The 27,648-nt window shown below is 35.9% G+C and overlaps 1 protein-coding gene across 24 annotated transcripts in view; it reads left to right on the top strand.

Moving 5' to 3' along the window:
• Positions 1-2,532: 2,532 nt before the first annotated feature.
• Positions 2,533-27,648, top strand: part of PCM1 (pericentriolar material 1) — an 80,674-nt gene continuing 55,558 nt past the window's right edge. For 4 of the 24 annotated variants that reach the window (XM_041751266.1, XM_041751262.1, XM_041751263.1 and 1 more), the window contains exons 1-11: positions 2,536-2,952; positions 7,420-7,583; positions 13,130-13,308; positions 14,015-14,132; positions 15,809-16,054; positions 17,139-17,408; positions 18,087-18,257; positions 18,446-18,562; positions 24,057-24,234; positions 24,394-24,483; positions 26,979-27,088. In XM_041751266.1, coding sequence (XP_041607200.1) covers positions 14,037-14,132; positions 15,809-16,054; positions 17,139-17,408; positions 18,087-18,257; positions 18,446-18,562; positions 24,057-24,234; positions 24,394-24,483; positions 26,979-27,088 — 1,278 coding nt within the window. In that variant the 5' untranslated portion in view covers positions 2,536-2,952; positions 7,420-7,583; positions 13,130-13,308; positions 14,015-14,036. Of the gene's footprint in view, positions 2,953-2,984; positions 3,352-4,465; positions 4,539-7,419; positions 7,584-13,129; positions 13,309-14,014; positions 14,133-15,808; positions 16,055-17,138; positions 17,409-18,086; positions 18,258-18,445; positions 18,563-24,056; positions 24,235-24,393; positions 24,484-26,978; positions 27,089-27,648 lie in introns of those variants that run through there. The other 20 variants (XM_041751268.1, XM_041751265.1, XM_041751264.1 and 17 more) reach the window with 15 other exon arrangements.

Raw genomic sequence — 27,648 nt, 5'->3', positions numbered from 1 at the left:
ATCATTTATTGGCGATATTCATACATTACTAATACTAAATTGATTCTTTTGCATAAGGTTTGTTTTCTGAATTAAATGTTAAGGTTTTGGAGATGTGGAATAATTATATAGTTTTTCATGTTTTTTTCTTTCCCTTGTTCTCTGCTAAGATCAGTAATGCTCATATTTGAGTTTGAGGATCTCTCTTTAATGTAAAAATTTCTCAGACTCCTCCCCCTTCTAAACAGAGATAATAGTATTGACATTTTTTTAGAGACCATGAATTTTGAAAGCATAATGACCATATTGACTTAAATAATATTTTTAATCATTTGAATTGTTTTAATGACAATAGCCTCTACATATTTAAAAATAATAGGTATATATAAACAAAACGATGATTACGGTGATGATAATAAAGATAGCTAATATTTTGGGGCCTTACCACATATTAACTTTTTCCATTCATTTTCTTATTTAATCAAAAAAATCTCCCCCTCCCCCAAAATCCCTCCAAGTCTAGTAGACCCCAGTATAACCTAGATTCTACCACTTGGAGCTGTCAGAATTTTGGTTATTTATTTAACCTTTTGTTTCTAAAATAGAACAAATGTGAAATCAATCTCTTCAGAAGAGTCAGGAGAATTAAGAAAATCACAACAGATAAAATGCTTAATTTGTGCCTTCTATCAAATACTACTTAAAAAAATCCCTGCAAGGTAGGCAATATTATTATTCCTTCCCCTTTATTTTAGGCAATATTATTATTCCCTCCCCTTTATTTTATAGAGGGGGCAGTTGAGACTCAGAAAGGTTTAGAAACTTGCCCAAGATCTTAGAGCTATCTAGTGGTGTAATTAGAATGGGACATAGGGCACCCTATGCTTTGGATTCTCACAGCACTTTGTTTTCTTACAAAACAGAATTTATTTACATCACATCCTACTTCTCCATCATTCTTTAAAATATTAGCCTTCAAGGGCAGGGACTATGAATTTGTCACCTAATCATCAACATTAGACACACAGAAATGTACTCAAAAACATAAGACAGTGACAAAGATCATTGCGATGACTTTGAACCTGAATACAGTCTCAGAAAGAGTTTAATTTCCCTGAATTATGTATCGAGATTGCAGTTCTACTACTACTTGGCTTCTTTGAACAGTTTCTGTTGGGGATTGAGAACAATTTGTTGTTGGAACCTAAATGCCCATTATTCATTCATTCTACTCTTTGCTTAAGCTCATCTCACAAACTGTCTGAAATATAGAATGCCCTCGCACTCAGGTAAAATTGGAAGTGTTTTAACTTTTCAGGGAAGTACACTTAAGGCCTTAAAAGTCATTATCCTCCCACCCCCTTTTTTGGCGTGTTAGCAGTGTTAGAAGGGAAACAGCAGGCCCCCAAATGGATCGTGTATGCTAAACCCCACCTCAACCGACTCAGCCTTAATATCTGACCTAAACGCAGTTTCAACACCCCAGTAAACGTAACCTTTAGTCAGAATTACTTGGCCATCAGTAGGTCAGTAATCCACCTGGCAGGGCTTTCCTTTCCACTTAGGAAGGCAACCTTGCCAGAATCAATGCATTCTTTGCTAATAATTTCCTTTTTTCCATTCTTTGCTAATAATTTCCTTTTTCCACCCCCCCTATCTACAAACATTCCCGTTTCTACAGCTGCAGGATCTCCCTATTTGCTAGACGGAACGCTGCTCAATTCCTAATTCGTTCAATAAAGCCAGTTGGATCTTAGCGTTCACTCAGTTGAATTTTTCTTTCTTTCTTTTTTTTTTTTAAGTGAGAGAATCTGTCAATATATCGTTCTTGATAGAGCTACTGCCGAGGTGGGGAGCATAAATAAAAAGAGAATTCAGACTTAGTTTTAAGAGAAAATTCTCCAATACTAAATTTTGATTAAAACCATCTGGTTCTTCCAATTTTTCCTTATTTTTTTTTTTAAACGAGAAAAATCTGTCCATATACCGTTCTTGATAGAGCTACTGCCGAGGTGGGAGCATGAATAAAAAGAGAATTCAGAGACTTAGTTTTAAGAGAAAATTCCCCAATACTAAATTTTGATTAAAATCATCTGGTTCTTCCAAAGGAAAAAAAGGAGGACATTAATCCAAGGTGGTGTTCATCCTTAACATTTAGGATTCTCCCCGAGTAGCTAGCTATATGGTTAATTGGTTTACCCAATTAGCTTCCCGTTATCAACGGCCACTGTGTACAGTCAGGACTAGTTCGTTGCTAAAGGGCCTTCTGCTTTTCGTCTCTTCGTAACCCGGATGTGGGTGGGCAAGAAACAGAAGACGGACTTAGATTAGGTCTTTCTCCCCGCCCTGCAGCGGGATCCGGAGCTGACAGCCAGACGCACAGAAACCCAGAACGAGCCTCCGTTTTTTTCCAGCTGAGGAGGAGGCCCGAACTCCCTTTCCGCACAGGTCGCCGAGCAGCGCCCGCAGGTCCACAGCATGCCGGGATTTGTAGTTCTCCTTCTCGCGATGGACGCGCGGACGCCGATAAACCAGGGTCGAGTTGGCATTCTGGGATATGTAGTCTCCGGTCGTTCCTCTGCGTCAGCGGCGCCGGGCTCAAAGGGCCCCCGAGGTGACACCACAGGCTCGGGCGGTCACGTGACTCCGGGCTAGCGCGTCGGTCGCACTGCGGCTCCCGCGCGGCCGAGTTCTCGCCCCCGCGCGGCCGTTGCCGAGGCGACGGCGCAGTCTCCCGGCGCGCGGCCCCCTCTGCAGTCCCCCCCCCCCCGCCCCTCTTCTCCCACCACAATGAGATCTAAGATGGCGGTGGCTGCGGCGGTTGGCGCCGAGTAGCTGAGGTAGAGAAGGCGGCCATTGGGCCCTAGGCAGCCGGGGAACTTGTGGGCGCTCCTTGCTGCGGTCTCTAAGGTGGCGGGTCGTGGGGCCTGACCGCTACTCTACCTTCGGCAGGAGCGGCGGCTTCGTTTACAGGTAATGCTGCGCGTCCCCGGCCCTTGGCAACGGAGGGCGGCGCGGCGCAGGGGCGGGAGAGCAACGGCTCCTGGACGCGCGACCCCGTGGGGCCCGGCGCCTGGGTCTTCTTGCTTCCGGCGTCACGTCCCCTGGGCAGGCGGTCGGGCCGGAGGACGTGGGCTCGGTCTGGGCGGGCCCCGGGGACGCGTTGGTGGCTGCAGACCCCCCGCCCGTGCCTCCCCGCCCCTCATTTTCTGGCCCCGAGGAGGCCGCCGCCCTGGGGCTCGGGGGCCGGGGCTCTCGTTGGGGTCCCAGAGCGGCCGTAGCCGACGTGACCGCGCCCCGCCCCCAACCGCACTCCCAGACTCCCTTCTGGGGGCGCCGTCGGCGTCCGGATTTTGGGGTGCAGAAGGCCGGGTGAGGAGCGCCGCCGCTTCTGCGTCGCGCCGTGAGCCGCGCGGGGTGTTTGCTGTCTCGGGGATCCTCCGAGCAGAAGAGCGGGACGGCGGGGTGGGAGTAGGGGCCTGGGGGGGAGGTGCCCCCGACTTGGGCGAAGAGGGGCTTCATGCGGCGAGCGGGAGTAATCGAGCTGTCTGTGCTGTAGGACCGGTGAGAGGGGGCCGAGGATGGGGGAACGTAAACGCCGGAGTGGGGATTCGGGAAGCTTTGCTTGCTCTGCAGAAACCGGCGTTTGGGGATTGGAGAACAGGCCCTGCTAGGGAGGCGGGTCGCCCAAACTTTTCGTCCAGCGGCCCACTCCGGAGGACCTCGTCTCGTCGGATATTTTTCTTTCTCTTTTTTTTTTTTTTCTTTTTTTCTTTTTGGCGGGTTTGAGGTCTGTGTCGTGCGCCCTATGAGGAACGGAGGGTAGTTTGGCGCTGGGAGCAGCGGGCTCGCCGGGCGCCCCTGCGGCCCCCGCCCCACAACTGCCCTCCAGACTCCGCCCTCTGGTGTTCTCTGGTTACTGGAGTGGGTGCCCTAGGGCTTCTGGTGCACCTGCTCTTTTCTTTACCGTCTCACCTTCTTGGTGAGAGTCCTGGAAACCGTTGTAAGACGGAGTGTTTAAACTGAAGGTAGTAAGCCTTGTGTGTCTCTAGCGACAAAGTTGTTTCCTTGTAGGTGGCTTTCAAGGAAAGAAACTTTATTATTGGATATACAAAGTTCTTGAATGGTTGGGAGTGGCAGAAAGTTAATGACAACAGGAGCAGTAAACTTTGGCATGGCTCTTTTCAGGATAATTAGAGTTAACCGTTTTTACCACATCCCAGAGTAGCTATTAACGTATCACTTTGTTGGGTAGAATCTTAGAAGTTTGGATAATTTAAACATTTACGTAGATCACGTTGTTTTTTCACAAGCACTAACGTAACCAGTCTAAAATGTTGATAAGTTGGATTTTTCCTTTTCTGTTCATTTTTTAGACATTTTAGGTTGTAAGTATAGTGTTTGTTATTCTATACTCCATAGTATAAGTAAATTTACTAAAGTGGTTTTTTTGTTTGTTTTTGTTTTTTGTTTTTTAAATCACAAGCAGGCAACAGCTTTGAAGCCTGAAGCAGGGAAGGAGCCATTTCTGAAGTAGTTTAAAACTAGTTTTTAAACAGGTAATTTGACATTATCTGTGTTACTGTTTTTTTGTTTGATAGTTGGAGACTTTAAAATGGAGACTGCTATCAACATACCAGTGCGTGGTTGAGGACCCACTCACTGTATTTAGTAAACAGACCAGGGGTTGCTGCCCTGTGTGCATTGCTTTTTGGCATGCCACTTTGGTCTGCTTTCATACTTTTGCTAGAAAAGAGCCATGTCATTCCTAATTATTAAATACTGGAAAAATTTAAGCAATGCCTTTTGAAATGTCTTTGTCTTTCCAGAATTTCTTCAGGTCATTTGAGTTTGGATTTGTCCTATGACAGCTATTGGATTGCCTCTCTTTACAAATCTATGTAATTTTAAGTCCTTTTCTACAACTTTTCTATTAGTTGATTTTAGAAATTTTTATTTACAGATTCCTCTACTTCTTGAACTTGTTACATCCACTTTTGATTGAAGTTTTGCTTTTTTTTCTTTTAGGTGTCTAAAATTAAAGTTTTTATGCACAGTGCATTATCAAATGCTGGTTATGTAGAGATACTCTCTGACCAGCAAAAAAAGTCCATGTAAGTTCAGAGGGAAGTTAAGTAGTTATTTGCCAAGGGCAGCTTAGAAATTAAATGATTCATGGATGAGGATCAGAAGAAATTTTTGTTAAGTGTTTAAGAGGTAATTGCTCTTTAAAGAAGTGTCAGAGTCTGAATTTAAGTCCACTGTTGAAATTTTAAGATAACCCATTTTCAAAATATAATCTAATATATCTTTGCTTTCCAGGAAAGCAGATAAGTCCTTTGTTCCTTTATGAACTAAGCTAACATGAGAAAGTACAGATTGGCAGTTGATTTATCTCTTTTTTACACTTTTCAGTATTTTTTTTAATTGGAAGACTAACAGGACAAGAAAAATAGAACTCAGGGAAGGTCAAATGTTTGTGTATTAGAGTTCTTGATACAGCAGGCATTTAGTAAAATAAAAAGAATTATAAAACCAGTTATAAATAATTATTTTTTTGACACATTATGAAAGATGTATGAGATGGAATAAAAAAATAGGGCAATTATGTTAACTCACTTTAGAAGGCCTTGATTTTCTCATTAGAGGATTTGACCATTTGTAAAAGAGACAAGTGTATTTGACACTTGGGAAAAATAGAAATCACACTAGGGAATTCATTTAGAAGCCAACAGAGTACATTGTAATACATTCATCTTACAAATTTAATTGAGTGCCTACAGTGGGTGACTTAATGACTGTAAAGTAGTGGAGATATGGCAGTGAGCAAAACAGGCAAGGTGCCTTATCGAATAAACCTACGTTTTGAAAGTGTTCATTTGTGTATGTGCAGTATGATATAGTGTACCTTAATAGTGAACATAGCCAGTGACATTTTATAACTATTTTTCTGCTCTCTGACAGTTTGCGAGTAGAAGCAAAGAGCAGGTAGTGGGGTTTATCCAGAATTGAATTGATAGAATGGTTAAATCAGTGAGGAATTCAAGGGTGTTTGCAAGGCATTTTTGGAATGACTTACTTGGGCTTGTGTATGGGGTTGAGTAAAGAAGCAAGGGATTAATGGATTCCTGGAAGGAAGAATGACCAAGGGACCGGAAGTTTGCAGCAGGGCCAAGAGCAGGTTCAGGGAGAATGATCAAGTAAGAAAGTGAAATGCTAGGACTTAACAATCAGAAGGAAGGATTTCAGAACTTCAGGACCTTGAACAAATTGCCAGTCCAGAGTGAAAACTGTATTGGAATAGAGAAGATGAGATAGACATTAGATCTCAATTTACAGTCTTAGAAAAATCAGGAAGGTAGGAAATGACATGGAGGATGAAACCATGAGCCAGTTGTTACCAAGAAAAGTGCAAGACTGTCTTGGAGAGGATAGTAGGAAGTGGTACCCAAGGGTGAGATTTTGATGACTAATTTGTTCAGAAGAGGAAGATGAAGCATTAGTTAAATAAGAATGGTAAATGTGATCCTTGTGAATCTGAGGGACTAGGAAGAGCAGAACTCCTTTTAGAAAGGATTGCTGAGGAAATAGTGATTTTAGAGGGATTTGGAATTATATTGAACCTGAAGAAATAGGAGGAACGTTGGGGGACAGATGGGGGATGTATGGAAGTTTGTAATGCTCTAGTGGAAGGGGATAAAAGGAAGCTGTTACCAGTGAGTATGGGACTGGCAGTGAGTATGGGACTGGCAGTGAAGACTGAGATTCCAGGTTAATGGCGATAGCAGGGCCTGCAGATTTATTTGGGTGTTATATGTAACCCATGACAAGGAAGTGATAGACTTTGAATATAATTGTAGGGAGGGAGATGTCTTAGCAAGCAGAATTTTTTTTTAAATTTTTATTTATTTATGATACTCACACAGGGGGGAGAGAGAGAGAGAGAGAGAGAGAGAGGCAGAGACACAGGCAGAGGGAGAAGCAGGCTCCATGCACCAGGAGCCCTACGTGGGATTCGATCCTGGGTCTCCAGGATCACGCCCTGGGCCAAAGGCAGGTGCCAAACCGCTGCGCCACCCAGGGATCCCTTTAGCAAGCAGAATTTAATTCACCTCGTGTTCTCACTTCTCTAAGCAAGTGTATATTTTGTTGATGTGAAATGTTCTACACAGAATAACTATACCATGAGATAGACCTAATGCAATAATTAGTACGTAGTTCTGATATGGTTTTTATTGATTCAAATGGAATGTTATGTTTTGTTAGTCTTTTTATCCTCCTTCCCTCAATGTCTTAACAGGTTTTTTGTTTGTTTGTTTGCTTTTTAATTTGAAGAGGGTAATTACCAAGATATCTTAAGTTCTAGAAAGTCTAGAGGGTCTCAAATTGAAAGTGCTGTGGGAAAGATCCTGTGTGATTTTTTTTTTTTTTTTTTTTTAGGTACTTGACCATCTTAAGCACAGAGAAGAAATTGAGAAGTTCCTCAAATGAAACTGACTAAACAACACCTAAAACCAAATACTTACTCATTTTCTTCTCAGTTTCCATTAAAAGTGCTTAATACATTTGGACACTGTATGAAGACTTTCAAAACCGTGTACCAGGTATTTTTATAATTAAAAATGAAGTAAAAGAAATATTTCAAATAATACAAACTTTAGAAGACTTGTGCTGATATATAAAGTACCACCTTTGGTTATTTTGTGACTCTAAAAAAAAAAAAAAAGTACTTCATACATTATTATTTGGATGAGTATTTCTGAAATCTTCATTTACAGTCGTCAAGATGGTATTTCCAGAGATGGTTAGGAGTAATTTAATGCCGTTTCACAGATAATATCTGAATTTAAAGAATTTAGAAAAATAATGTTTTTTCTCTACTTGATTATTTTTTTCTTTATATTCTTATTTCAAAGATTAACCTTAGGTCAGTCATAGGTATTCCTGTGGCAATTAATACTGTAATTGAACACACACACACACACTTTTCTATGGTAAGAGTCCTGTGGCAGGATTTTCTTCAATAAGATCAGTCTTGGAAAGTTTGTAAATGCCATAGTATTTTTGCATTTTGTACCTTTGCGAGAAAAGGGAGCCAGATAAGGCTCTCAAAAATAGCTAAATGAAACTTAATTAGTTGCAGCTTAGTTTAGTAGGTCATAGGATGGGTAAAAGTGCTTGTTTAAAGTAGAAGAATCTTTTATCCTTAGTTCTTCCCATACTCCTCATCCATCCGTTATGCTAATTGTTTACCAGTGGTTTCAGCTTTTCCATCTTACTGTTTTTCTAATAAATCTGCCTGGCAAGATCTCTCTCTACCCCTTGAATGGATTCAAAGGAGTATTTCTACCCTTTGAATACTTTGAATACTTTTGAGCACTGCTGGGGAAAAGAAATCCACACTGCAGATTAGTGATTTCTCTGCTCTCCTGAGTCCTTAGTGTTGCCCACAGCCATTCTCCTTTACTCCTCTCACATCTCCGACACTGCTGTCTCACCCTCACATTTAAGAATCAACTCTTTCTACTTCATGTCACTTAGAGACTCTCTCAGCTTCCTGCCAACAGATCTGCTGACTAGCCTCTATCTACTTCCATCCGCCCTGCTTTTGTTCAACAAAAGAGGTGTTCCTCTGTCTAAAGCTAGTCATTTTCCTTAACACCCTGAGTCCCAGTTGCTCCCGCTTTTTCAGAGGCCACATATTATCTCCTTTCTTTTCTGCATCTTCAAGATCTTTCTCTACTAGCTCCTGGCAAACAAATTTTAAACATGCTTTTAACAAAACTTCTTTATACCCTTCTCTGCCTGTTTGCCTTCACAGACTAATTCCTTGAAAAAATTACCTAGTGACCTTTATTTTTGCCCTTTCCCATCAATAAGTGCTTTCCAGTTAATGGATTGACCCTCCTCACCCTGCTGTAATTGCTCATACCAAGGTCATTAGTAACCTCCTTGTTGCTAAATCCAAGTTGGCACTTACCAGTACTTTTTTTTTTTTTTTTAATGTGACAGAGTAACATCTGGCATTCTTACCAATAACCTCCTCTGTACATTTTCACCCACTCTCCTGGTTTCCCTCCTATCTTTTTCTACCTTTAGTGCCGTTTTCTTGTCTGTTAAATATCGGTATCCCTCTGGGCACAGTCTTACTCTTCTCTCCTCCCTGTGCCTGCTGTACCACTTCAGGTACCTTTCTTAGTAGATGAGTTGCATATCTCTCTCTAGCCTAGATTTCACCTCAAACCCAGCATGGCTAAAACTGAATTCATCATTTCTCAACAAACACCTGTTCCTTTTCCAGTCACTGTGAGTGTATCATACACCCAGTTCAAGCTCAAAACCTAGGACTCAACCTTGAACAGCTTTCTCACTGCCTCATCTCCCACATAATAATCACGAAGTCCTATTGATTCTATCATTGGAAGCCTACTTGAATTGGTCTTCTTGTCTACATACCTAGTATTTTGATTATTAAAAGTCTTCCCATATAATAGTTTAAATAATAACAAACTATTTGAATAATAACATTAATGTGTCTATAGAACAAAATTTAGAAGGCAGGCATAGGGGCAGCCCGGGTGGCTCAGCGGTTTAGTGCCACCTTCGGTCCAGGGTGTGATCCTGGAGACCCAGGATCGAGTCCCATGTTGGGCTCCCTGCATAGAGCCTGCTTCTCCCTCTGCCTGTGTCTCTGCCTCTCTTTCTGTCTCTCTCTCTCTGTCTCATGAATAAATAAATCTTAAAAAAAAAAAAAAAACAGGCATCATTTCTAAAGGTCACTTGAAGGTGGTTAGAGAGGTTGGCTTGAAGAAGAGAAATACCCTTGCCTGTGTTTTATAGGGGGAGTTAATTTGCCCTCTTAGGTAAATCAGCTGTTATTATTTTGATGTACATGCAATTATTTCTTTAGCTTCATAGTAATACTCCTATAGGAATATACCTTTTATTTTTATTTTATTTAACTTTAAAAAAATTTTTTAGGAGTGTGCCTTTTAAACACATTTAGTATCAGTAAGTCACTATTCTATCCTCATGAGTATTTATCTCATCACAGTGTAGCTATAGACAGTTATTTATTCTGTAAATTCAATAGACTTTACATAGTAAATAGTCTTTAAAAAGATTTTTAAGAAATTTGACCTGTTTTTCCCAAACTAATATTTAGTTTATAAGCTGTTTTAAAAACTTAACCTTAATAGTGTTCATAGTCATGTAGCCTATAAATAGGTTCTTAGAAGAAGCTCTTCATTTAGGGAAATTCATCATAATATAAAAATAAAATGTAAACCATTCTCTCTCCAGTATATTTTTAATTTATCTTAAAGTAAATTTTATTACTCTACTAATAGAAAGCGTTAGCATACACTATTTTAGGAAAAAATTGGTATGTAGGAGTTTTACTTGAATATCTTAATAATTTTCCATTTAACTTATATTTTACAGTTAGCTTTTAGCACTTTTGAAGATGGTATTGCCTCTACTGCATATGGAATTTCTGCAGTACCTTTTCTTTAATATTATAAAATACATTGGTAAATCTTGGAAATAGGTGCAAAATGATTCATTTAAATGTCATTTCAGTTCACTGGACATACCTCTATGGATATCAATTATTTTGTAAAGTTCTTAAATATATTTCTAGTGTAAAAAATAATGCAAAATATTACTAAAAATATATGAGAAGGCAGGAAAAATTACCACATTCCTATCCCCCACAACCAACAGTTGCTTTCATGTAAGCACTTTAGTATGTATTCTTAGTTTTTTTAATCTATATGCAATTTTACATTTCTTTTTTTCCTTTTATACTCTATGATTTTATAAACAGGCAATATCGTTCAGCCTTCATACTTATATTTTGAAGGGTACTCTTGCCAAATAGCATCCAGCCTATGTTTGACATTTAGTTTGTTTTCAGTTTAGCACAATTATAGCGTAGTCCTGCATTATAGTCCCTTCCCCCCCCCCCCCCCCCATATTTAAGTTGTTTTCTTGTATTAGCTGTGGAGAGAGAATTACTGGGTCAAAACTCAGTTTTAGGTCTTGATGCAGTATTGCCAAAATACTTTGCAGAAAGGTTATGCCAGTTTATACTCTCACCACCATGGTGACTGAGAATTCGTTTCCCTTTACTGTCATCAGGACTAGAAAGTACGTGTAATGTAGCAAATTTAATGGTCCCTTATTTTAATTTGCAGTTGGACTTCATTAATATTTTTATCATTTTCTGTTTACTGACTTCTTTTTAAATTACCTGTGTATACTTGCCTGTCTTGGGTTTGGGGTGTGTGTGTGTGTGTGTGTGTGTGTGTGTATGTATGTGTGAGTATGTATTTTTGTTTTTTTTTCCCCCATGAATTCTTTGAGGTAAAGATATTGACAGTATATTTCATATTCTTTCAGATTTTTCCCGTTTTATCATTTACTATTCTTTACAAACGTAGGATTTACTTTTATGCGAAAAAAAATCTGTTAAACCTTTTCCCTTTTATTTCTGCATTCCATGTTTTTAAGATTTTGATTTTTAAGTCCCATCCTGTTTTCCTGTCTGTTGTTTGATTTTTTAAATCTTCCTTATCTGTTTTTAATCTACTTACTCTCTTGGTGTTTGGTATAAATAAGGCAGCCTTTTTCAACTGGGAGGGAATTAAGCTCTTAAGGCATCTACTGTTTACTGTGGATTAAAACCTCTTCTATGTCTGGAATGGTACTGGGTATGTACCATCCTTGAAGAATTGAAAAAAATTGTTACTGAGCTCATTTTTCTGTGTTCTGTATTTGAGATGAAGGATTCTAGTTGAGAAATGCTATATGAAATCTCTAATCTTCAAAATTGTTAGCAAATTGTCTCAATAATTGAATAATCCTGTATCATCCTACATCATAGTATTTTTATGAGGATTACATGACAGAATGCTTATAAAATATTTAGCATGGTGCTTAGCATATAGTGAACAAAATAGGTGTTAGCTATGATGATTTTTCCTCATTACATTTTTCTAACTGGGTATATTTCAGGATTTCGTGGGGGGGGACTAATACTAATCTAATCATTTAGTTACTCAGTATGATTGAATATCTCTTCGGACTAGTTTTCTACCCTCCCAACCTCTATTGCTACTTTTGCTTTTATTTTTCAGATATTTAAATTTTTTATACTGACTTGTTTTGTCACATTCTAAGAAGAATCCCTTTGGGAATTCATTAAGTTCATATTTAGAAAAAATGGTATGTTTATAATTGTCTTCCCATCAGGGAAGATAGTTTATTTTTCTACTTAGTGAATTTTCCCTTACACTGTTTTATAGTTTACTGGTGTTTTTTTTTACTTGGGGCGAAATTACATTATTCCTAGATGTTTTCTTTTTTTTTCTTTTTTTTTTTTTTTTTGTCACTATTACAAGTGGCATAATTTTTCTCCAGTATATTTTCTGTGTACTTGCTGGTGATATTTTGACATTCTCTGTTTTTTAATGCATATTCTTTAGGAATACCACCTTTCGTCTTCTCAGTGTTAATATTTCTGTTTCATATTTTTCCATTTTGTAGAACGTTAAAAACAATGCTAAATAACTGATATGTGCCATTCTTATTTTGGTCTTTATCTAATAGAGATGTCCTTACTGTCTTAATTTAATATTATTGGCTATTGGTTTAAAGTATACTTCTTTCAACTCCTTAGAAGATTATTAAAGTAATATGTGCTCGTTAAAAAAACCCACAAATAGTGTAATAATACATATAACTGTAAGGAAGCATCAGTGTATTTGTACTTTAAAAAATTTTTTCAAAAAAAAATTTTTTTTTCCAAATTAAGTGTTGAATTTTATCACCATTTTTTTGAGATAAAAATTTAACCTCTCTGTAATCTATTACTCTATGTATATCTATTATTCTAGTAGATATTCTAGCATTAGAACATAGATAATTCCTAATTTGTCATGGGTGGTAATGCTTTTAATTTTTTCTCTAGTGAATGGGGTAAGTTAGGATCTTATAGTCAAAGCAACTTGGATATGAATTTCTTTTGACATTTTTAGCTGAGTGACCTTGGCAAAATTATCTAACCTCTTTGAGTATTAGTGTTATTTGTAAAATCAGAAACCTGTTCTAACCATACTAATGGCTTTCTCTGCCCCTTGGATTCTAGATAAAGTTATCTGCCCATCTCTTTCACTCAGTCTTTCTCCAACCTGCGCAGTTCCACATCCAGTGTAAAGCCACAGTCCTCCACAAGGTTATGTAGAAATCTCATTTCTGCTGATCATCTCTGCTTCTGAACGTCTGCTTCTACCATTCCTCTTTCTGTTTCTCATCTCTTTGACCCAGGTATGAAATTCAGTACCTTCCTTGACATTCACAAAATTCTTATTTTGTTTTGTTTTGTTGTAGTGGGGAGAAATTGTGACTTTGTTAGACCATTTAAGATTTAGGGAAAACTGAGGTAGAAGCAATACAATTTAAAGCAGTAGGCAACATTTTTCTTAAATATTTTAGGCCACTGTATTTTTGCCCATTCACCCACCTAGGCCTGCTTTTCTCTCTCCCTGCCTTCTCTTTATCTTGCTTACCATATGTTCTGTTAAAACCAAACCTTTCTCCATGCAGAGCAGTTCTACCCTCTTTGAAACTTTGACACCAAACAAATTCCCAGGTCTTTGGGAATATTAGGCTTTTTTCCTAAGAGCTGTTTTGGTTCTAGCCATTATAAACTTTTTTCTACATTATCATTGCTCTGCCTTTTAAGACTGTGTTCAATTAATTAAATAAAATAGCCTGGAAAGCTTGCAGGCCAATACACATAGTAGGTATTTTGAAGTTTTCCTTCCCCTTTCCATCACTCCAACAACTTAACTTCAGTCAATCATAATGTGTATATGGCAGCTAAATTGATTTGTCTATATGTGGTTGATACCACCACTTTTTATTACATAAAATAAACTTTGAGATTCTTTTATATCACTAAGTTTCAGGAGATGATTTAAAAATTAGAGTTTGTTTTTATATGTTAAAGATGTTTTCACTTATTTTACAGAAAATTAATTGGTAAAACTAGGATGGCCACAGGAGGAGGTCCTTTTGAAGAAGGCATAAATGATCAGGATTTACCAAACTGGAGCAATGAGGGTGTTGATGACCGACTCAACAATATGGTATGATAATTTATTGATGGTGTGTCATTAATTACTAATGTTAAAACGAAACTTTCCCCTGACTTAGCCAAATCAAATTCACTTAGACATTTTATAAACACATTTTTTTCTTGTTGACCAAGACATTAAATAGCCCTGAGCTATTTGTTAAACTAGTTGAAGACATTTTTGTTTGCAGGTAACAGATATCAACCCAAGTTAGCTTAAGCCAAAAAGGAGATTTATTCTAAGTGTATAAAGATGTTTTATGGAAAACAAGTTAATTAAATGAAGCTGGGTTTTAGGAAGGGGTTAGAAAAAAACTAGAAAATTGTCAAAAATTGCACTTTCACTGCCCTGACTTTTTGCTTCTGAGTGCTTTTGCTTAACATAACTTTCTTTTTGCAGACCAGCTTTCTCTCTTCTCTGGTTTAAATATTTTTTTAAATTTTTTATTTATTTATGATAGTCACAGAGAGAGAGAGAGGCAGAGGGAGAAGCAGGCCCCATGCACTGGGAGCCCGACGCGGGATTCGATCCCGGGTCTCTGGGATCGCGCCCTGGGTCAAAGGCAGGCGCCAAACCGCTGCGCCACCCAGGGATCCTTCTTCTCTGGTTTATATGGTGTACTATGGCTGACCTTTCATTCTAAAGTTTTTCAGTTATCACTACAATTATATACTGACTAGTTATCTTTTAGTTCCAATTTGAAATTTTAAAGTATGATTATCCCACTTTGGATTAGAGATTATGCATCTCTTTTCCAATCATCAGTGGCCAGGAAGGGGTAGGGTAAGTTGAACAACAGGTTGGAAAGAACACTCAAACATGGATTGGGGTGGGCGGACAGTTCCTAGAGAATTAGTTGTGTTATAAATGAGGAGAGTATCCCAAAGCGTTGTACGGTAGTAAAACTAAACAGTTCTTTCAATATGGGTAAGGTAAGAATTTGTAGACCTTTTTGTTGAATGATCTAGGTTATGTGGGTATAACTAAGTAAAAAAAGAAAAAAAAAATGTTTTCCTGGTAAAACATGAATCGTTTTTGTTATTTCATGTCAGGTCTTATATAGTACATTCTTGTCTATGAAAAGTAAGAATAGTTCTGTTTATTGGTTACTATATGCTAGGCACCATGCTAGTAGATATTTTATAAATGTCATTTTTAATCATGTTTTAAAGGTGTCACTATTTTAGAGATTAGGAAACTGAGACTATGGGAAGTTAAGTAAATGGCCGAGGGTCACACAGTGAACATTTCTTCAGATAACAATAATTACTTTAGGATCCAAGTTGATTCTAGATCTGTCTTCTTATACACTGTTTTTAAAGGAGGCCAGTAAAGGTATCCATAATTATTTTCACTATCCAATTTATAAATAGTAGGTAGCCATTTTAGAAAATGCTTTTGAAAATATTCAGACTGAGTCTGTGGTTGGATTTTGGGATTTATGTTTGTTAAAAATCTATGATAGAAAGTAATTATTTTCTGAAGGACCATCTGTGAAGTTTAGGTTAGATGTAACGGGGGGAAAGAAAACACAGTAGTAGAAGTAAATGTCTGTGAGGCTATATGTTTATGTGAAAAATGTTTTTGTCATTTTTATCTTTAAGACTGACTAAAAATTTTTAAGCATATAAAATTACTTTCCTGGTTTGACAGAGGCTGGATTAACCTGTGCCTTTACTTTTTTAAAGGATTGGGGTGGCCAACAGAAGAAAGCAAATAAATCATCAGAAAAGAATAAGAAAAAGTTTGGTGTAGAAAGTGATAAAAGGGTAACTAATGATATTTCTCCGGAGTCATCACCAGGAGTGGGAAGGCGAAGAACAAAGACTCCACATTCGTTTCCACATAGTAGATATGTGACTCAGATGTCTGTCCCAGAGCAGGCCGAACTAGAGAAACTTAAACAGCGGATAAACTTCAGTGATTTAGATCAGGTTTGTGAAGTATTTTAAAAATGAAGTTATAACTATGGGAAATATTTAGAATGGGTTTAATAATTTGTCTTAAGAATAAAAAGTGAGCTCTTTATTTCCTTATTCTTAATTTCTTCGTATATGGAAAGAATTTTAATTGGTGGTGGTGGTATTATGTGCTTTGGAGGACAACAAAGGCTTTGTTTCTAAACTTGCTAAGGACAACTCTTTTGTGATTTTATTTATTACTACTACTCTATGACTAATGTAAATCATTTCATCATGAAACTAAATTTTACATGTTAGTAAGTGAGTAAGATTGCTATTAAGCAACAGGGAAGATCCAGTTTAGAATATTTATCATTGGCTAAGTGTGGGATGTTCTAGATTACCTCAAATTTATCTATCTAATTATCTATTATTTATTTATTTATTTATTTATTTGATTACCTCAAATTTAAAATAAAACTGTGGTTGGTTATAATCACTGGAATAAAATTTGGAACTTGATAATGATAATGAACTCTTAACAGATGTTTTATTGTCGACATATGTGCTTTAGAGAGAGAAACAGTTTACCAAATATACATAAAGCTATGTTCAAGTCTGGTACGATGATGGTGGTCATCATCTGCCATTTAGTTGTCTATTTACCAGTTACTGAACATTTACTACATACCAGGCACTGAGCTGAGCAGTTTTTCAGGCAGTGCTTCATCTAGAGAGATTCTAATGCTAATGTTTATATTAATTAAGATCTACTCATTGGGTCCATAGCCCATACAGAATTTGGTAAACAAGTATGATTAGCAATGTAAGTTATAAATACAGTTCGTAGTCCTGGTACTTCATTTAGATTGATTTTCCTCATATTCATCAGTTGAATTATGTCTGACAAAATGAGGAATAAGAGGAGTTGATCAAATTTTGATATTTTAGTAAAAGGCTTTTTTTGTAGATTTGAATCTTTTTTGAATCTTCGGACAGAGCTGTTTTATGTTTACTTCCTGAATCAATATCTGATGGTGAAACTAAGAACATTGGCATTTTTTTTAATTATTGAAAAATTAATGTTTGTGGGATTTGGTTTCTTTTTCATTTGTAGAGAAGCATTGGAAGCGATTCTCAAGGGAGAGCAACAGCTGCTAACAACAAACGTCAGCTTAGTGAGAACCGAAAGCCCTTCAACTTTTTGCCTATGCAGATTAATACTAACAAGAGCAAAGATGCTGCTATAAGTCCTCCAAAGAGAGAAATGATTGGGTCAACACAATGTAAAGAGTTGTTTGCTTCCGCTTTAAGTAATGATCTTTTGCAAAACTGTCAAGTCTCTGAAGAAGATGGAAGAGGAGAGCCTGCAATGGAGAGCAGCCAGGTGAAAAATGTTTTCTTTCACTCTTTCTCCTTTCACGAACTTCAAAGCAGAAATATTAAGAAATTTTTATTGAGTTATGCATATAGGAATTTTAGTTAGGTATTTCCAGACTCTCCTCATTAATCTCTCAGATTTATTCAATCTAGTATAAATTTCTTTTTACCCAAAATGATTGTAGAAATGGCATATTGTAAATTAAAGTCTTCTGTTTACCTGCCAGTGTCTGTGTTGCCAATTTTTAGTAGAGAGGAGTTACAATGTGAGTAATAGATTGTTTTAAGAATTTTCTTAAATCATTATAAGTACTTTCAAAAAAGTATTTATTATACTTATAAGGAAAAAGTAAACATTAGAAAAAATTTACATCAGTAGCAGTTTAAAGGCATGCAGTTCTGTAAATAAAATTTTTTAGGTAATATAAATTAAAACCAGTTGTGAAATTTATTTATTGAAAATTTTAAATTCACAGTTATTTTTTGGTTAAATTCTAAATATGATTCAGATCTTTTCCATGTATGAATTCAAATGATAAAACCTAGACACATCTTTGGTTACTATATTTGAAATAAAAAAATATGTAGAAGTGTTGCTGTGAAATGCATTATATTCAGTTTTACATATTCTTTATTTTCATGCTTTTTTTTTTTTTTTTTTTACTCCCAAATGTTTTTCATGCAGATTGTAAGCAGGCTCGTTCAGATTCGTGATTATATTACTAAAGCTAGTTCCATGCGGGAAGATCTTGTAGAGAAAAATGAAAGATCTGCTAATGTTGAACGCCTTACTCATCTAATAGATCACCTTAAAGAACAAGAAAAGTCATATATGAAATTTCTTCAAAAAATCCTTGTAAGTTTTGGACCTTTTAAGTGATATATTGAATTATATTTTTGGTATTATTAGTGTATACATATACTGATGACATTCTGATTCCACCCCAGAGGAGTTAATATGTTTTCAAAAAATCGTGCCATCCATTATAACATTTTCTTGCCCTTTTTAATAGTTGTATGATTTATACCACTAAAATATTTCAGGCTAGAGAAAATGAGGAGGAGGATGTTCGGACTATAGATTCAGCTGTGGGATCTGGTTCTGTAGCTGAGAGCACATCGCTAAACATAGATGTGCAGTCTGAGGCTTCAGATACCACGGTAAGCGGCTTTTTGGTAATTAAAAGTGCTGGAAATGAAGATTTAAATTTTTCCCCTATTTTTCAAGAGGATATCTTTTATAGGCATTCCTTAATGAAAAGTATATTTCAGGGAAGAAACCCTCAAATTGTTAATGCTGTATGTATTCTTTTTAAACGTGGAAGTATTAAAGTTTTACTTAGTGACATTAAATGTTTTCATGGTTGATTTGAAAATCTAATGATTTGTGATCTGTTTGCAGATCTATTGGTTTCATTAAGCACAGCTTTACTCATTTTAAGAAGCATTGGGAAAGTTAAACTTCATCATGGATATAAGAGCTAGAAGTACAAAGTATCATTACTAAGTATATTGTCTCTTGGAAGAGTCCAAGTTCTTTTGCTATTGAGGACTCATTTGAAGGCCACTAGGATTTTTCATATCTTGGGCTAGCTTTGAACTGTAGCAAAACTAGATGACCTGAAATACGGAGATGAAGTTTGTACAGGGTACCATTTACATTATGATTTATTCACGGTGAGAAAAATACAATTTCTAACTCTGTAAAATGAACTTTATCAAAATACTATCTTTTGGAAAAATAATCAGGGATTTACAGAACTTTGAGGAAAGCTTTGTAAAATAAACTTAGTTCATAGAAGGTAGTGTGCTTCAAAACATGCTTTCTAAGCGTTTTTATTTTAGCAGGTGCAACTATAACCATGCACTAGTTAACTTCAAAACCTATTACCGGTAAAGCTTTTCTTATGAAATGATGACCATGTGTGTCTATCTTTTGTTTCTGAGATACGTTCCAAAATACCATTCAGCATGAGAAATTTGAGGGTTTGTTTCCTTTTAGTATTGGCCTGCATAGTTTCTTACCTGCATCCTTTCTCTTCCCTGCCCTTCCTAATTTGAAGAGGAAATTTGAATTTTTTGTCCTATATATTTTCACCAGGAGATAGATATTCATAGGACTTGATTCAAACAACTGTTGAAAATAGATTCTGTTGTGGGGAAATTGTTTGTCTGTTTACAGTGGTGCTGAGAATAATTTTTTTCCTCGTATTTCATTCTAGCAGAAATGGAAGAGTTGGGGAATGTGGGTAAAGGAATTCTGTTGGGGAGGGGTGGGAAATGGTATAGTTTATTATTTTGATTTATATACTAGCATATAAAGTGTTCACCATGATGAGAATTTTTTTAAGCATAAGATGACATAATGAAAGTTGATATTAATAACAGAATAAATATTAAAATGTGCTTCAGTTGTATAGTTTGGAAATTGCCTAGGATATAATATGATACTTGATTATAGTAAGCATTAGTCTAGTCTACAAAAATTTAAAAGTCTAAGTTTATTGCCACTTGGGGGAGGGTGGATTGATTTTTAAAGAGATGGACTGGTAAAATTTTTGTATTTATTCACAAGGCTGGCTTGTATGTTAAACAGGAGTTTGTGTTAAGAAATTAATATGCTACACTATTTAATAAAGGAGGAATCTTTTAGTCTGAGAATTCGGCCGTGCATTGAGGACAAACTAGGGAATTCAGCTTCACAAGAACAGGTTTCAGACATTGACGTTACCACAAGTCCAAAAGGGAAAGGTGACAGACCTCCTCAGAGTGACAGGGAACTGAGGCCTGATAGGAAATATAACCGAAAACGTGGATTTCCCTCAAAGGTATATTTCACAATATTAATTTGGGAAGTCTCTAAAATGAGCCCCTCTTGTTCACATTTCCTCTTCCTTATTTGCCTTTCTGTTGTTGCTATTACTCTTAAATATATGTAAATATGTTATTAACATGGCTAATTATATTGTAATTCGCCCTAGTAAAAATGCTCTCCCTTAGTGTTTTTATTCTTCTCTGCTTTCTTATACTCCATGGGTTATGTGTGGCAGCCGTATCTAATTTGTGTTAACAAAGGACTTAATCCATTTTCTTTTTTTGCTGTTGAGAACTCAGAACATTCTTAAACCTTAACCATTAGTTGCCTTTTGTTTCTTGATATTTGTATTCATGGATGAACATGGTACTTTTAAGTTTTGTTTTAATTCTTGCAGTCATTCATTAAAAAAAAAAAAATGGAGTAAGCTATTAGTTTCCCTGTTTTTCTAAGAATGAAGTATTTTTATAGTGCTTTTTTTCCCCCTTTTTTCCTTTTGTAGTGTATATTTTTGTTCTTGTTGAAAATGAAAACCTTTTCCATTCTCTTTCTTTTTTAGAAAAATACTTAAAAGAGTTGACCTGTTTGTTAATTGTTTCTGCTGGTTTATTTCCTCCAATTTTTGCTCCAAATATTCTTTTAATTTTCCGTGATTTGCATAAAGACCCTCAGGAAAGGTATAAAGACCGCTCTTTGTGTAGTACACTTAAAACAAGTTTCAGTGAAAGCATTTATAAAAAAGCGTTCATACCCATTTGGCAAGAATAAAATACTATTCTATTAAGTATAGATTATACTAATTTCTTATGTTTTTTTTAGTAGCTTGTATTAACTAAGATTAGTCTTTATTTTGTTATGTACATATACTTTTTTCTTGCTGTTCGGAAACAACAAAGCCTCTAAGTATTTTTGCAGTTTTTTTTCCCCCCCGGCTCCTATAAGAATTTGAGGATACTGTTTGAAATCAGCTAAAATGATCTTACTATGAAGTAGTAAGCAAAAGGTGCCCAATACAATAGAAGAGTAAATTAAGTAGCTGATTATTTTTTAAAACTAGTAGCATTGGAAAAGAGAAAGTGTTATACAATAAATATTCTTTGGAACTTTTTGTTCTCTTTAAGTCTTCTGAACAGTGACAAATAGAACTTTTGAAGTAACTACAGCATAGTATCATATCTGCCAGTTTTTCTTTTTTTCTAAGGTGATATATTTATTTTTAAAAACCATTTTTCTGTTTTTCAGTTTCCTTGAATAGTAGCCTTATAAGTGAATGTTACTCTTTACTGAACTCTTTTGTTGGAGGTTATTCAATTTGATTCTCTTTAATCTTTCGATTCTTAGAGCTATTCTAGGGTAGTTCTTTGAATACTCTGTTCATAGTATTTTTTTTTATTAGGAAAACACTCATTCTCGCCAACTGACTTTATTTTTCCTCTGCTGTGCAGAATTGTGTTGTCCCAACCTCACCTTCATTCCCTACTTATCCTTTTAAAATACCATTTTCTGTTAGGAAAGAATGAAAAAAGTTGAGATTCAAGGGCAGCCTTGTGAGTTGCAGCTTGATAGGAAATGGTTGATATTCTCCAGCTGCTTATAAGACAGAATCCATTCTATGGAATATTTTATAGACATAACACTTAGCATAATTTTAAAAAAGAAGTCTAAAAAAAAAAAAAAAAAAGATTAAAAAAAAAAAAAAAAGTCTTCCGCAAGTACCCATGCCCTCATCAGTTTTCCATGCTCTCTTTCCTGCACATTTGCTTGCAGCTTTTAGAAACTTTATAAAGCTTTTATTGATATTATCTGCTCTCTTTTTTCTGGTATTATTTTCATCATTTCTAGTTATTTCACGTGGCCTAATTTTGTCTCCCAAACCAGATTGTTTCCTCAGACATTGTGTCTTAGGTGTTTGTATTTAAAACCATGTAAAGCCTGTAATTTTGGGGCAAGCGTCTGGTGTGGAAAACACTAACCTACAACTTAGGAACCTGACTTGCCCTAACTGTGATAATTGGATAAATCACAGCTTTATCTTCTGGACTTATAGTTCCTCACCTTTTTCACATGAAAAAAAAAATGGAGTACATATTTTCTGAAGTACTTTAAAGTTACAAATGTGTATTTGGATCATGAATAATGATTGGAGGAACCTCTTGACTAGAGGAAAGGAAGATAAGAGTTTTCTGAAGTTGGACTGTTACCTGTATGCAACTTTGGAGTTCATGTCTAAGATATTTTTTTATCTGTAAACTAAAAATGTACATGTTGGAGGTGACTCAAAAAGTTTAAGTGAAAGTGAAAATATGTGTTTGAAGGGTGAATATATTCTTCACTTCTCTTTTGGATTTCTATTCCATGCACCATCTGTTTGGCATGTTCTAATCCTTAGGTATTTTTTTTTCCATTTTCTCATTTTCTCTATATTTTGCTGTAGTCACTTCTTGCCTCCCTCAGCTCAGATTTTCTGAGTATTAGTTTGAAATGTTACTTATATGGATGCAGAGTTTATTAAACAGTAATAAACTACTAATTTCAAAATTTGAGAATTCATTTTTGGATTAGTGAAAAATTTGAAGATAATTGTGTTTACTTAAAAAGCTCAGAAATCTTTACAATTTGAGTATCAGAGTTTTGCAAATAAATGTGACTAACAAGGATTAAAGTTCTTTTTAAAAATTTGCTTTTTAAAGGGTAAAACTCCAGAATGTTATTTAGTTAAACGCTTTAAAATTAGATAGCTTTAAGGTTACCTTGAGGTCTGAACTACGTATTTTTGAAATGGGAGGATTTTAAATTGGAATAAACCAGAACTAAGACAAATTTTGACAGGAATGAATGATGAATGTGAATGTTAGCAACCCTGACTCTGCTTGCATATATATATACACACACACACACACACACACACACACACATATATACATTTTTTTTTTTTTTTGGCTTGCATAATGTTGGGAGAGAACTGAGTACATAGAAGTTAACTTGAAAAGGGCTTTAATTTTTTTGGCAATTCAAGACAACGGGAAAATCTTCAATAAGTACTGATTTGACCAAGATAGTTACTTATCTTCCATGTTCATGAAGTCTAGTCAGTCAGTACAGGATTGAGGCAGCACTGACTGGGCTTCCCTGATTTCTACATCAAATATTCCAATCATAGTCTTTCTACTTCGTTATGTTCTCAGACTCAGCTAAATGAGCATATTTTAAGAGAAAACATAATATCTTGGATACAAAATATGAAGTTTTCTGCTTTATTTTATGCTTATGGAATGAGATGCAAGTAAATGAAAGCTATTTACATCAAGTTGCCAAGTAAAAATGTGTTTCTGCAATTTTTGTCCTTGATTAGAAAATAGTAGGTTTGTTTTTGTTTATTAGTGTTTTTTAATATTGCTTCTAGAAGTGGGGCAATATGTTTTTTTAGTCTGATCTTCAAGGATATTTTAGGATATTAACCTGGTATGATCTATTCTTCCTTTGCTGTAAGGCCTGGATTTGTGTGTGTGTGTGAATAGTAGCCTTATAAGTGCACACACTTGTGTGTGCTCACGTGCGTGCGCTCTTTTTGACCTTCTGACTTCCTTTTTTATCTTGGTTAATTTCTCTTCATGCTAAGCTGTTGCTTATCTTTTACTGTGAAATTATCTAGCTACTTAACATGGCAGGCTATCTCTATGTCATCATTTTATTCTTACTCTTCAAGTCTACTAAAACTGTATCTGGGATTGTGTATTTAATACTAATTTATCTTCTATGTCTGTGCTATGCCATTGGTAGTTGAAACAAGAGTATGAATTTTAATGATCAGATATAAGTATTGTTGGTCTTATTTTCCAGGCCAGAGATCCTCAGCAGGAGCCTATGGAAGAGATAGAAAATTTGAAGAAACAGCATGACTTATTAAAAAGGATGTTACAACAGCAGGAGCAACTGAGAGCTCTGCAGGGAAGACAGGCTGCTCTTCTTGCTCTGCAGCACAAAGCAGAGCAAGCTATTGCTGTGATGGATGATTCTGGTATGCTACAGCCTAGCATGTTGTTATAAGCAAGTCTCAATAATGGTATTGCAAGGTGGATGCTGGTTATTATATAATCAGATCTTGATTGTTGACTAGTTTAGAAACCTACATATGAGGCTTACGCTGTCCTGTGCTTTTCTATCTCTGGTTATGCAGAAAAGGTTGCAGGGACAACACCTGGCCATCATACTGTACCGGGCAGCCAGCCAGCTCGCTCTCCTTTTCATCAGAGAGTACCCTTAAGAGGTAAAAGGGGCAGGCTGTAGTTCTGTTTTTGTACCTTGCATTGATAGGGCTCTTCATGGTTTTTTTCCCCCCTTTCTGTACTCTATTCACTTGGGATTGCCATACTTTTCTTGCCTACCAAGGGAAGGTCAAAACCTCAAGGGAGACAGTGAGTATATTTGTAGAGCTGCTTTAGCTTCTGATGTCCATAGTAGCTTTGTTGTGTCAGGTGCTCAGTTGTATACACTAGTTCCTTTGAACTGTATTTATATTCTATATATAGCTTTTCTGAGACTCAAACTTTTTTATTTTTTTCACTTTTTCTTCTTCCTTTATAGCCATGTATCATTTAGGTAGAAATTGCATTGAATTCTTTAGTATTGAATCTAAATTTATAGTTTGTTTTATCATCTTCAAACCTGTTTAATTTTTCATGAAGTTGAAAACAACTTGTCACCTATTAAAACTCAGTAAAACTAAGGTATATTTTCCAGTCTGTTATCCTAGGGTACTAATAATTTATTTCCTGTGAACTATTTTATATTTTAGGTCCTCACTGAGGTTACCTTGTTACTACTCAATTTATGCTGCTGTCCACACCTAGTCCAGTGGCTTAGCTCTCTGATCTCTGTTACATATAATTTAATTATGCATTTTCATATGGAACTTTATGGCTTGCAAGTAACTTACTCTTTTGTAATAATTATATAATTGTGTATCTTAACATGTATGTGTAATATATAGAAGTGATTACATATTTTTTTCAACTCATTTTTCCATTGAAAAGTCCAGAGCTCATTAGCTTTTACATTTATATTTAGGAAATAGATAATTTAGAATAAAATATTTAAACAATGATTAATACTAGTTAATGGCTAATGACTTACCTTTTAAATATTTTAAATATTTTCCAAGATCTAGATTTCAGAGATTTGCCTGAGGTGGTGATGTTATTTGAAATACTTAGGTTTACATCATCTCATTTTGATTATCACAAAATTGTAGATTAGTCATCAGAGTTTTTTCTCTTAGTCTTATTTTGTAGAGAAGGAGCTCTAACACAGAGTTTGTGACTTGCCTGTACTAATATGAAATATTAGAAAGGTCAGATTTCTTGAATTCTAGGTTAGAGGTTGTCTTTTTCTGATTATATGAACCTTTCCTTTTTCTTTGAAGTTAATGAGGCAGGCACCAGGAGAATGAACAAGAGTTTAAGATTAAATTTGTTTTTTATATTATTTCAAAAAGAATTTTAGGTTAGTAATTTTGAAATATTTTCTCTTGTATTTATGAGATTTCTTGTAAAAAAAACCAGAATGATAGTATTTAATCTTCTTGTATGTAAGCAAGGCAAAATAATAGTCATGGGAGAGTTCTTTACTGAATTAGCAATGTTTTAGTTATCTATACTGGAATTTATTTCTTTTCAAAGTAGAGTTTGCACTAGATACTTGGGATTCTGTTTAGCCCTGTAATTCTAACTTCTTATTGAAAAGGCTAATATGTTTCTTTAAAACAGAAGGTATTGGGGGATCCCTGGGTGGTTCAGTGGTTTGGCGCCTGCCTTTGGCCCCAGGCATGATCCTGAAGTCCCAGGATCGAGTCCCACATGAGGCTTCTGCATGGAGCCTGCTTCTCCTCTGTGTCTCTGCCTCTCTTTCTCTCTCTCTCTGTCTCTCAAGAATAAATAAAATCTTAAAAAAATAAATAAAACAATTTATAGCCAGTGTCTGTTTTAGAACTGGAAAGGATAAGCAAGGGTTGGTTGGGTAGTAGAGCAGTAACCATTATCAAAATTGTGTTCAGAATACTGCCTCAGGCATACTGCCATAGGAAGATAAAGACTATGGTCTTGTAGTATGAGTTGTATCATATGCAGCTACTTAGTAAATTATGTGTTCTGCAAAGGTCAGCAAGCTGTGGCCAGCTGGATTTGGCCCACTGTGTAAAATAAAGTTTTATGGCATATATCCATGCTTGTTTGTTTATATATTTGTGGTTGCTTTTTCCCTGCAATAGCAGAGTTGGGTAGTTGGGACAAAAACTATATTTCCACAAAGCCTAACACATGTACTATCTGAATCTTTAGGAAAAGTTTGCCAGCCCCTGTCTTGATTCTGTTGGGAGAAGTAAGGATTGAGACCTGTCAGTATCAGCTGTGTTTTTTCAGATTAACCACTCTCCTTGCCACTCCCCTCACCCAGTATGATAGGCCTGTCCTCTCCGGGCTCCATTGAGTCACTATTCTTAATTGGATGGGACAGAAAAAGACAAACCACTATATCAGAGTTTTCTTTGTCTCTGTTTTCAGATTAGATGGAAATTTCTATTAAAATGATTGCTTGGGAGGTAAATCTGTGTTAGTTTTAAATTATTAGGTAATTTAGTTTTAAATTATTAGGTAAGATTTTTTTAATTCATTTTTATCCCTCTAGAATTTATTTTTAGCTTCATAGAAATTGAAAAGATCTGTTGATTTTTTTTTTGCTTTAATGAATGGTTAATTTTCTTTCCAGTTGTAACAGAAACTACAGGTAGCGTATCTGGAGTTAGTATCACCTCTGAACTAAATGAAGAATTGAATGATTTAATTCAGCGTTTTCATAATCAGCTTCGTGATTCTCAGGTAATTTAATTATTTTTAGTGTAGCTGAGTTTAAAATCATAGTAATTAAACCAGTGGTTCCCAAACTTCACTAAGCATAAATATCACTTGGCATTTTGTTTTGTTTAAAAAAAAAAAAAAAAAAGAAAAGGTAGTTTTCTGATCAGTGGGATCCCCTCACCCCCAAAAGTATGTATGATTCATATATTTGAGGTGGGCTTCCCCACCGTGGGATTCCACTGCTGGCAGTGTGGGGACTATAGTTGGAGAAACACTAAATTAGAGGAAAATCTACTTTGAATGGAGTGATGAGTGAAACTTTCTTTTTGTGTGCTACTAGATAATATGTTCTTTTTCCCTCTCAGTGATTCTGTATGGTTATCTTAACCTCTAAAGCTTAGGTTATATTTGAATATCTGTCCTTAAACATTTTACTAACAATTTTGGAGAAAGTTCTTAAGTTTAATTTCAGAATGTATGACAATGTATGACATTTTTAGCACTTAATTTAGATCCAGATAGTAATTCAGTCTAGTGAATTCAAGACCACTATGTAGTTATGTGTGTCCATAGAACCATAT

The sequence above is a fragment of the Vulpes lagopus genome, chromosome 4, assembly GCF_018345385.1.
Source record: "Vulpes lagopus strain Blue_001 chromosome 4, ASM1834538v1, whole genome shotgun sequence".
Taxonomy (NCBI): domain Eukaryota; kingdom Metazoa; phylum Chordata; class Mammalia; order Carnivora; family Canidae; genus Vulpes; species Vulpes lagopus.
The sequence above is the reverse complement of the archived record's forward strand: the minus strand, read 5'-3'. Positions and strand labels throughout refer to the sequence as shown.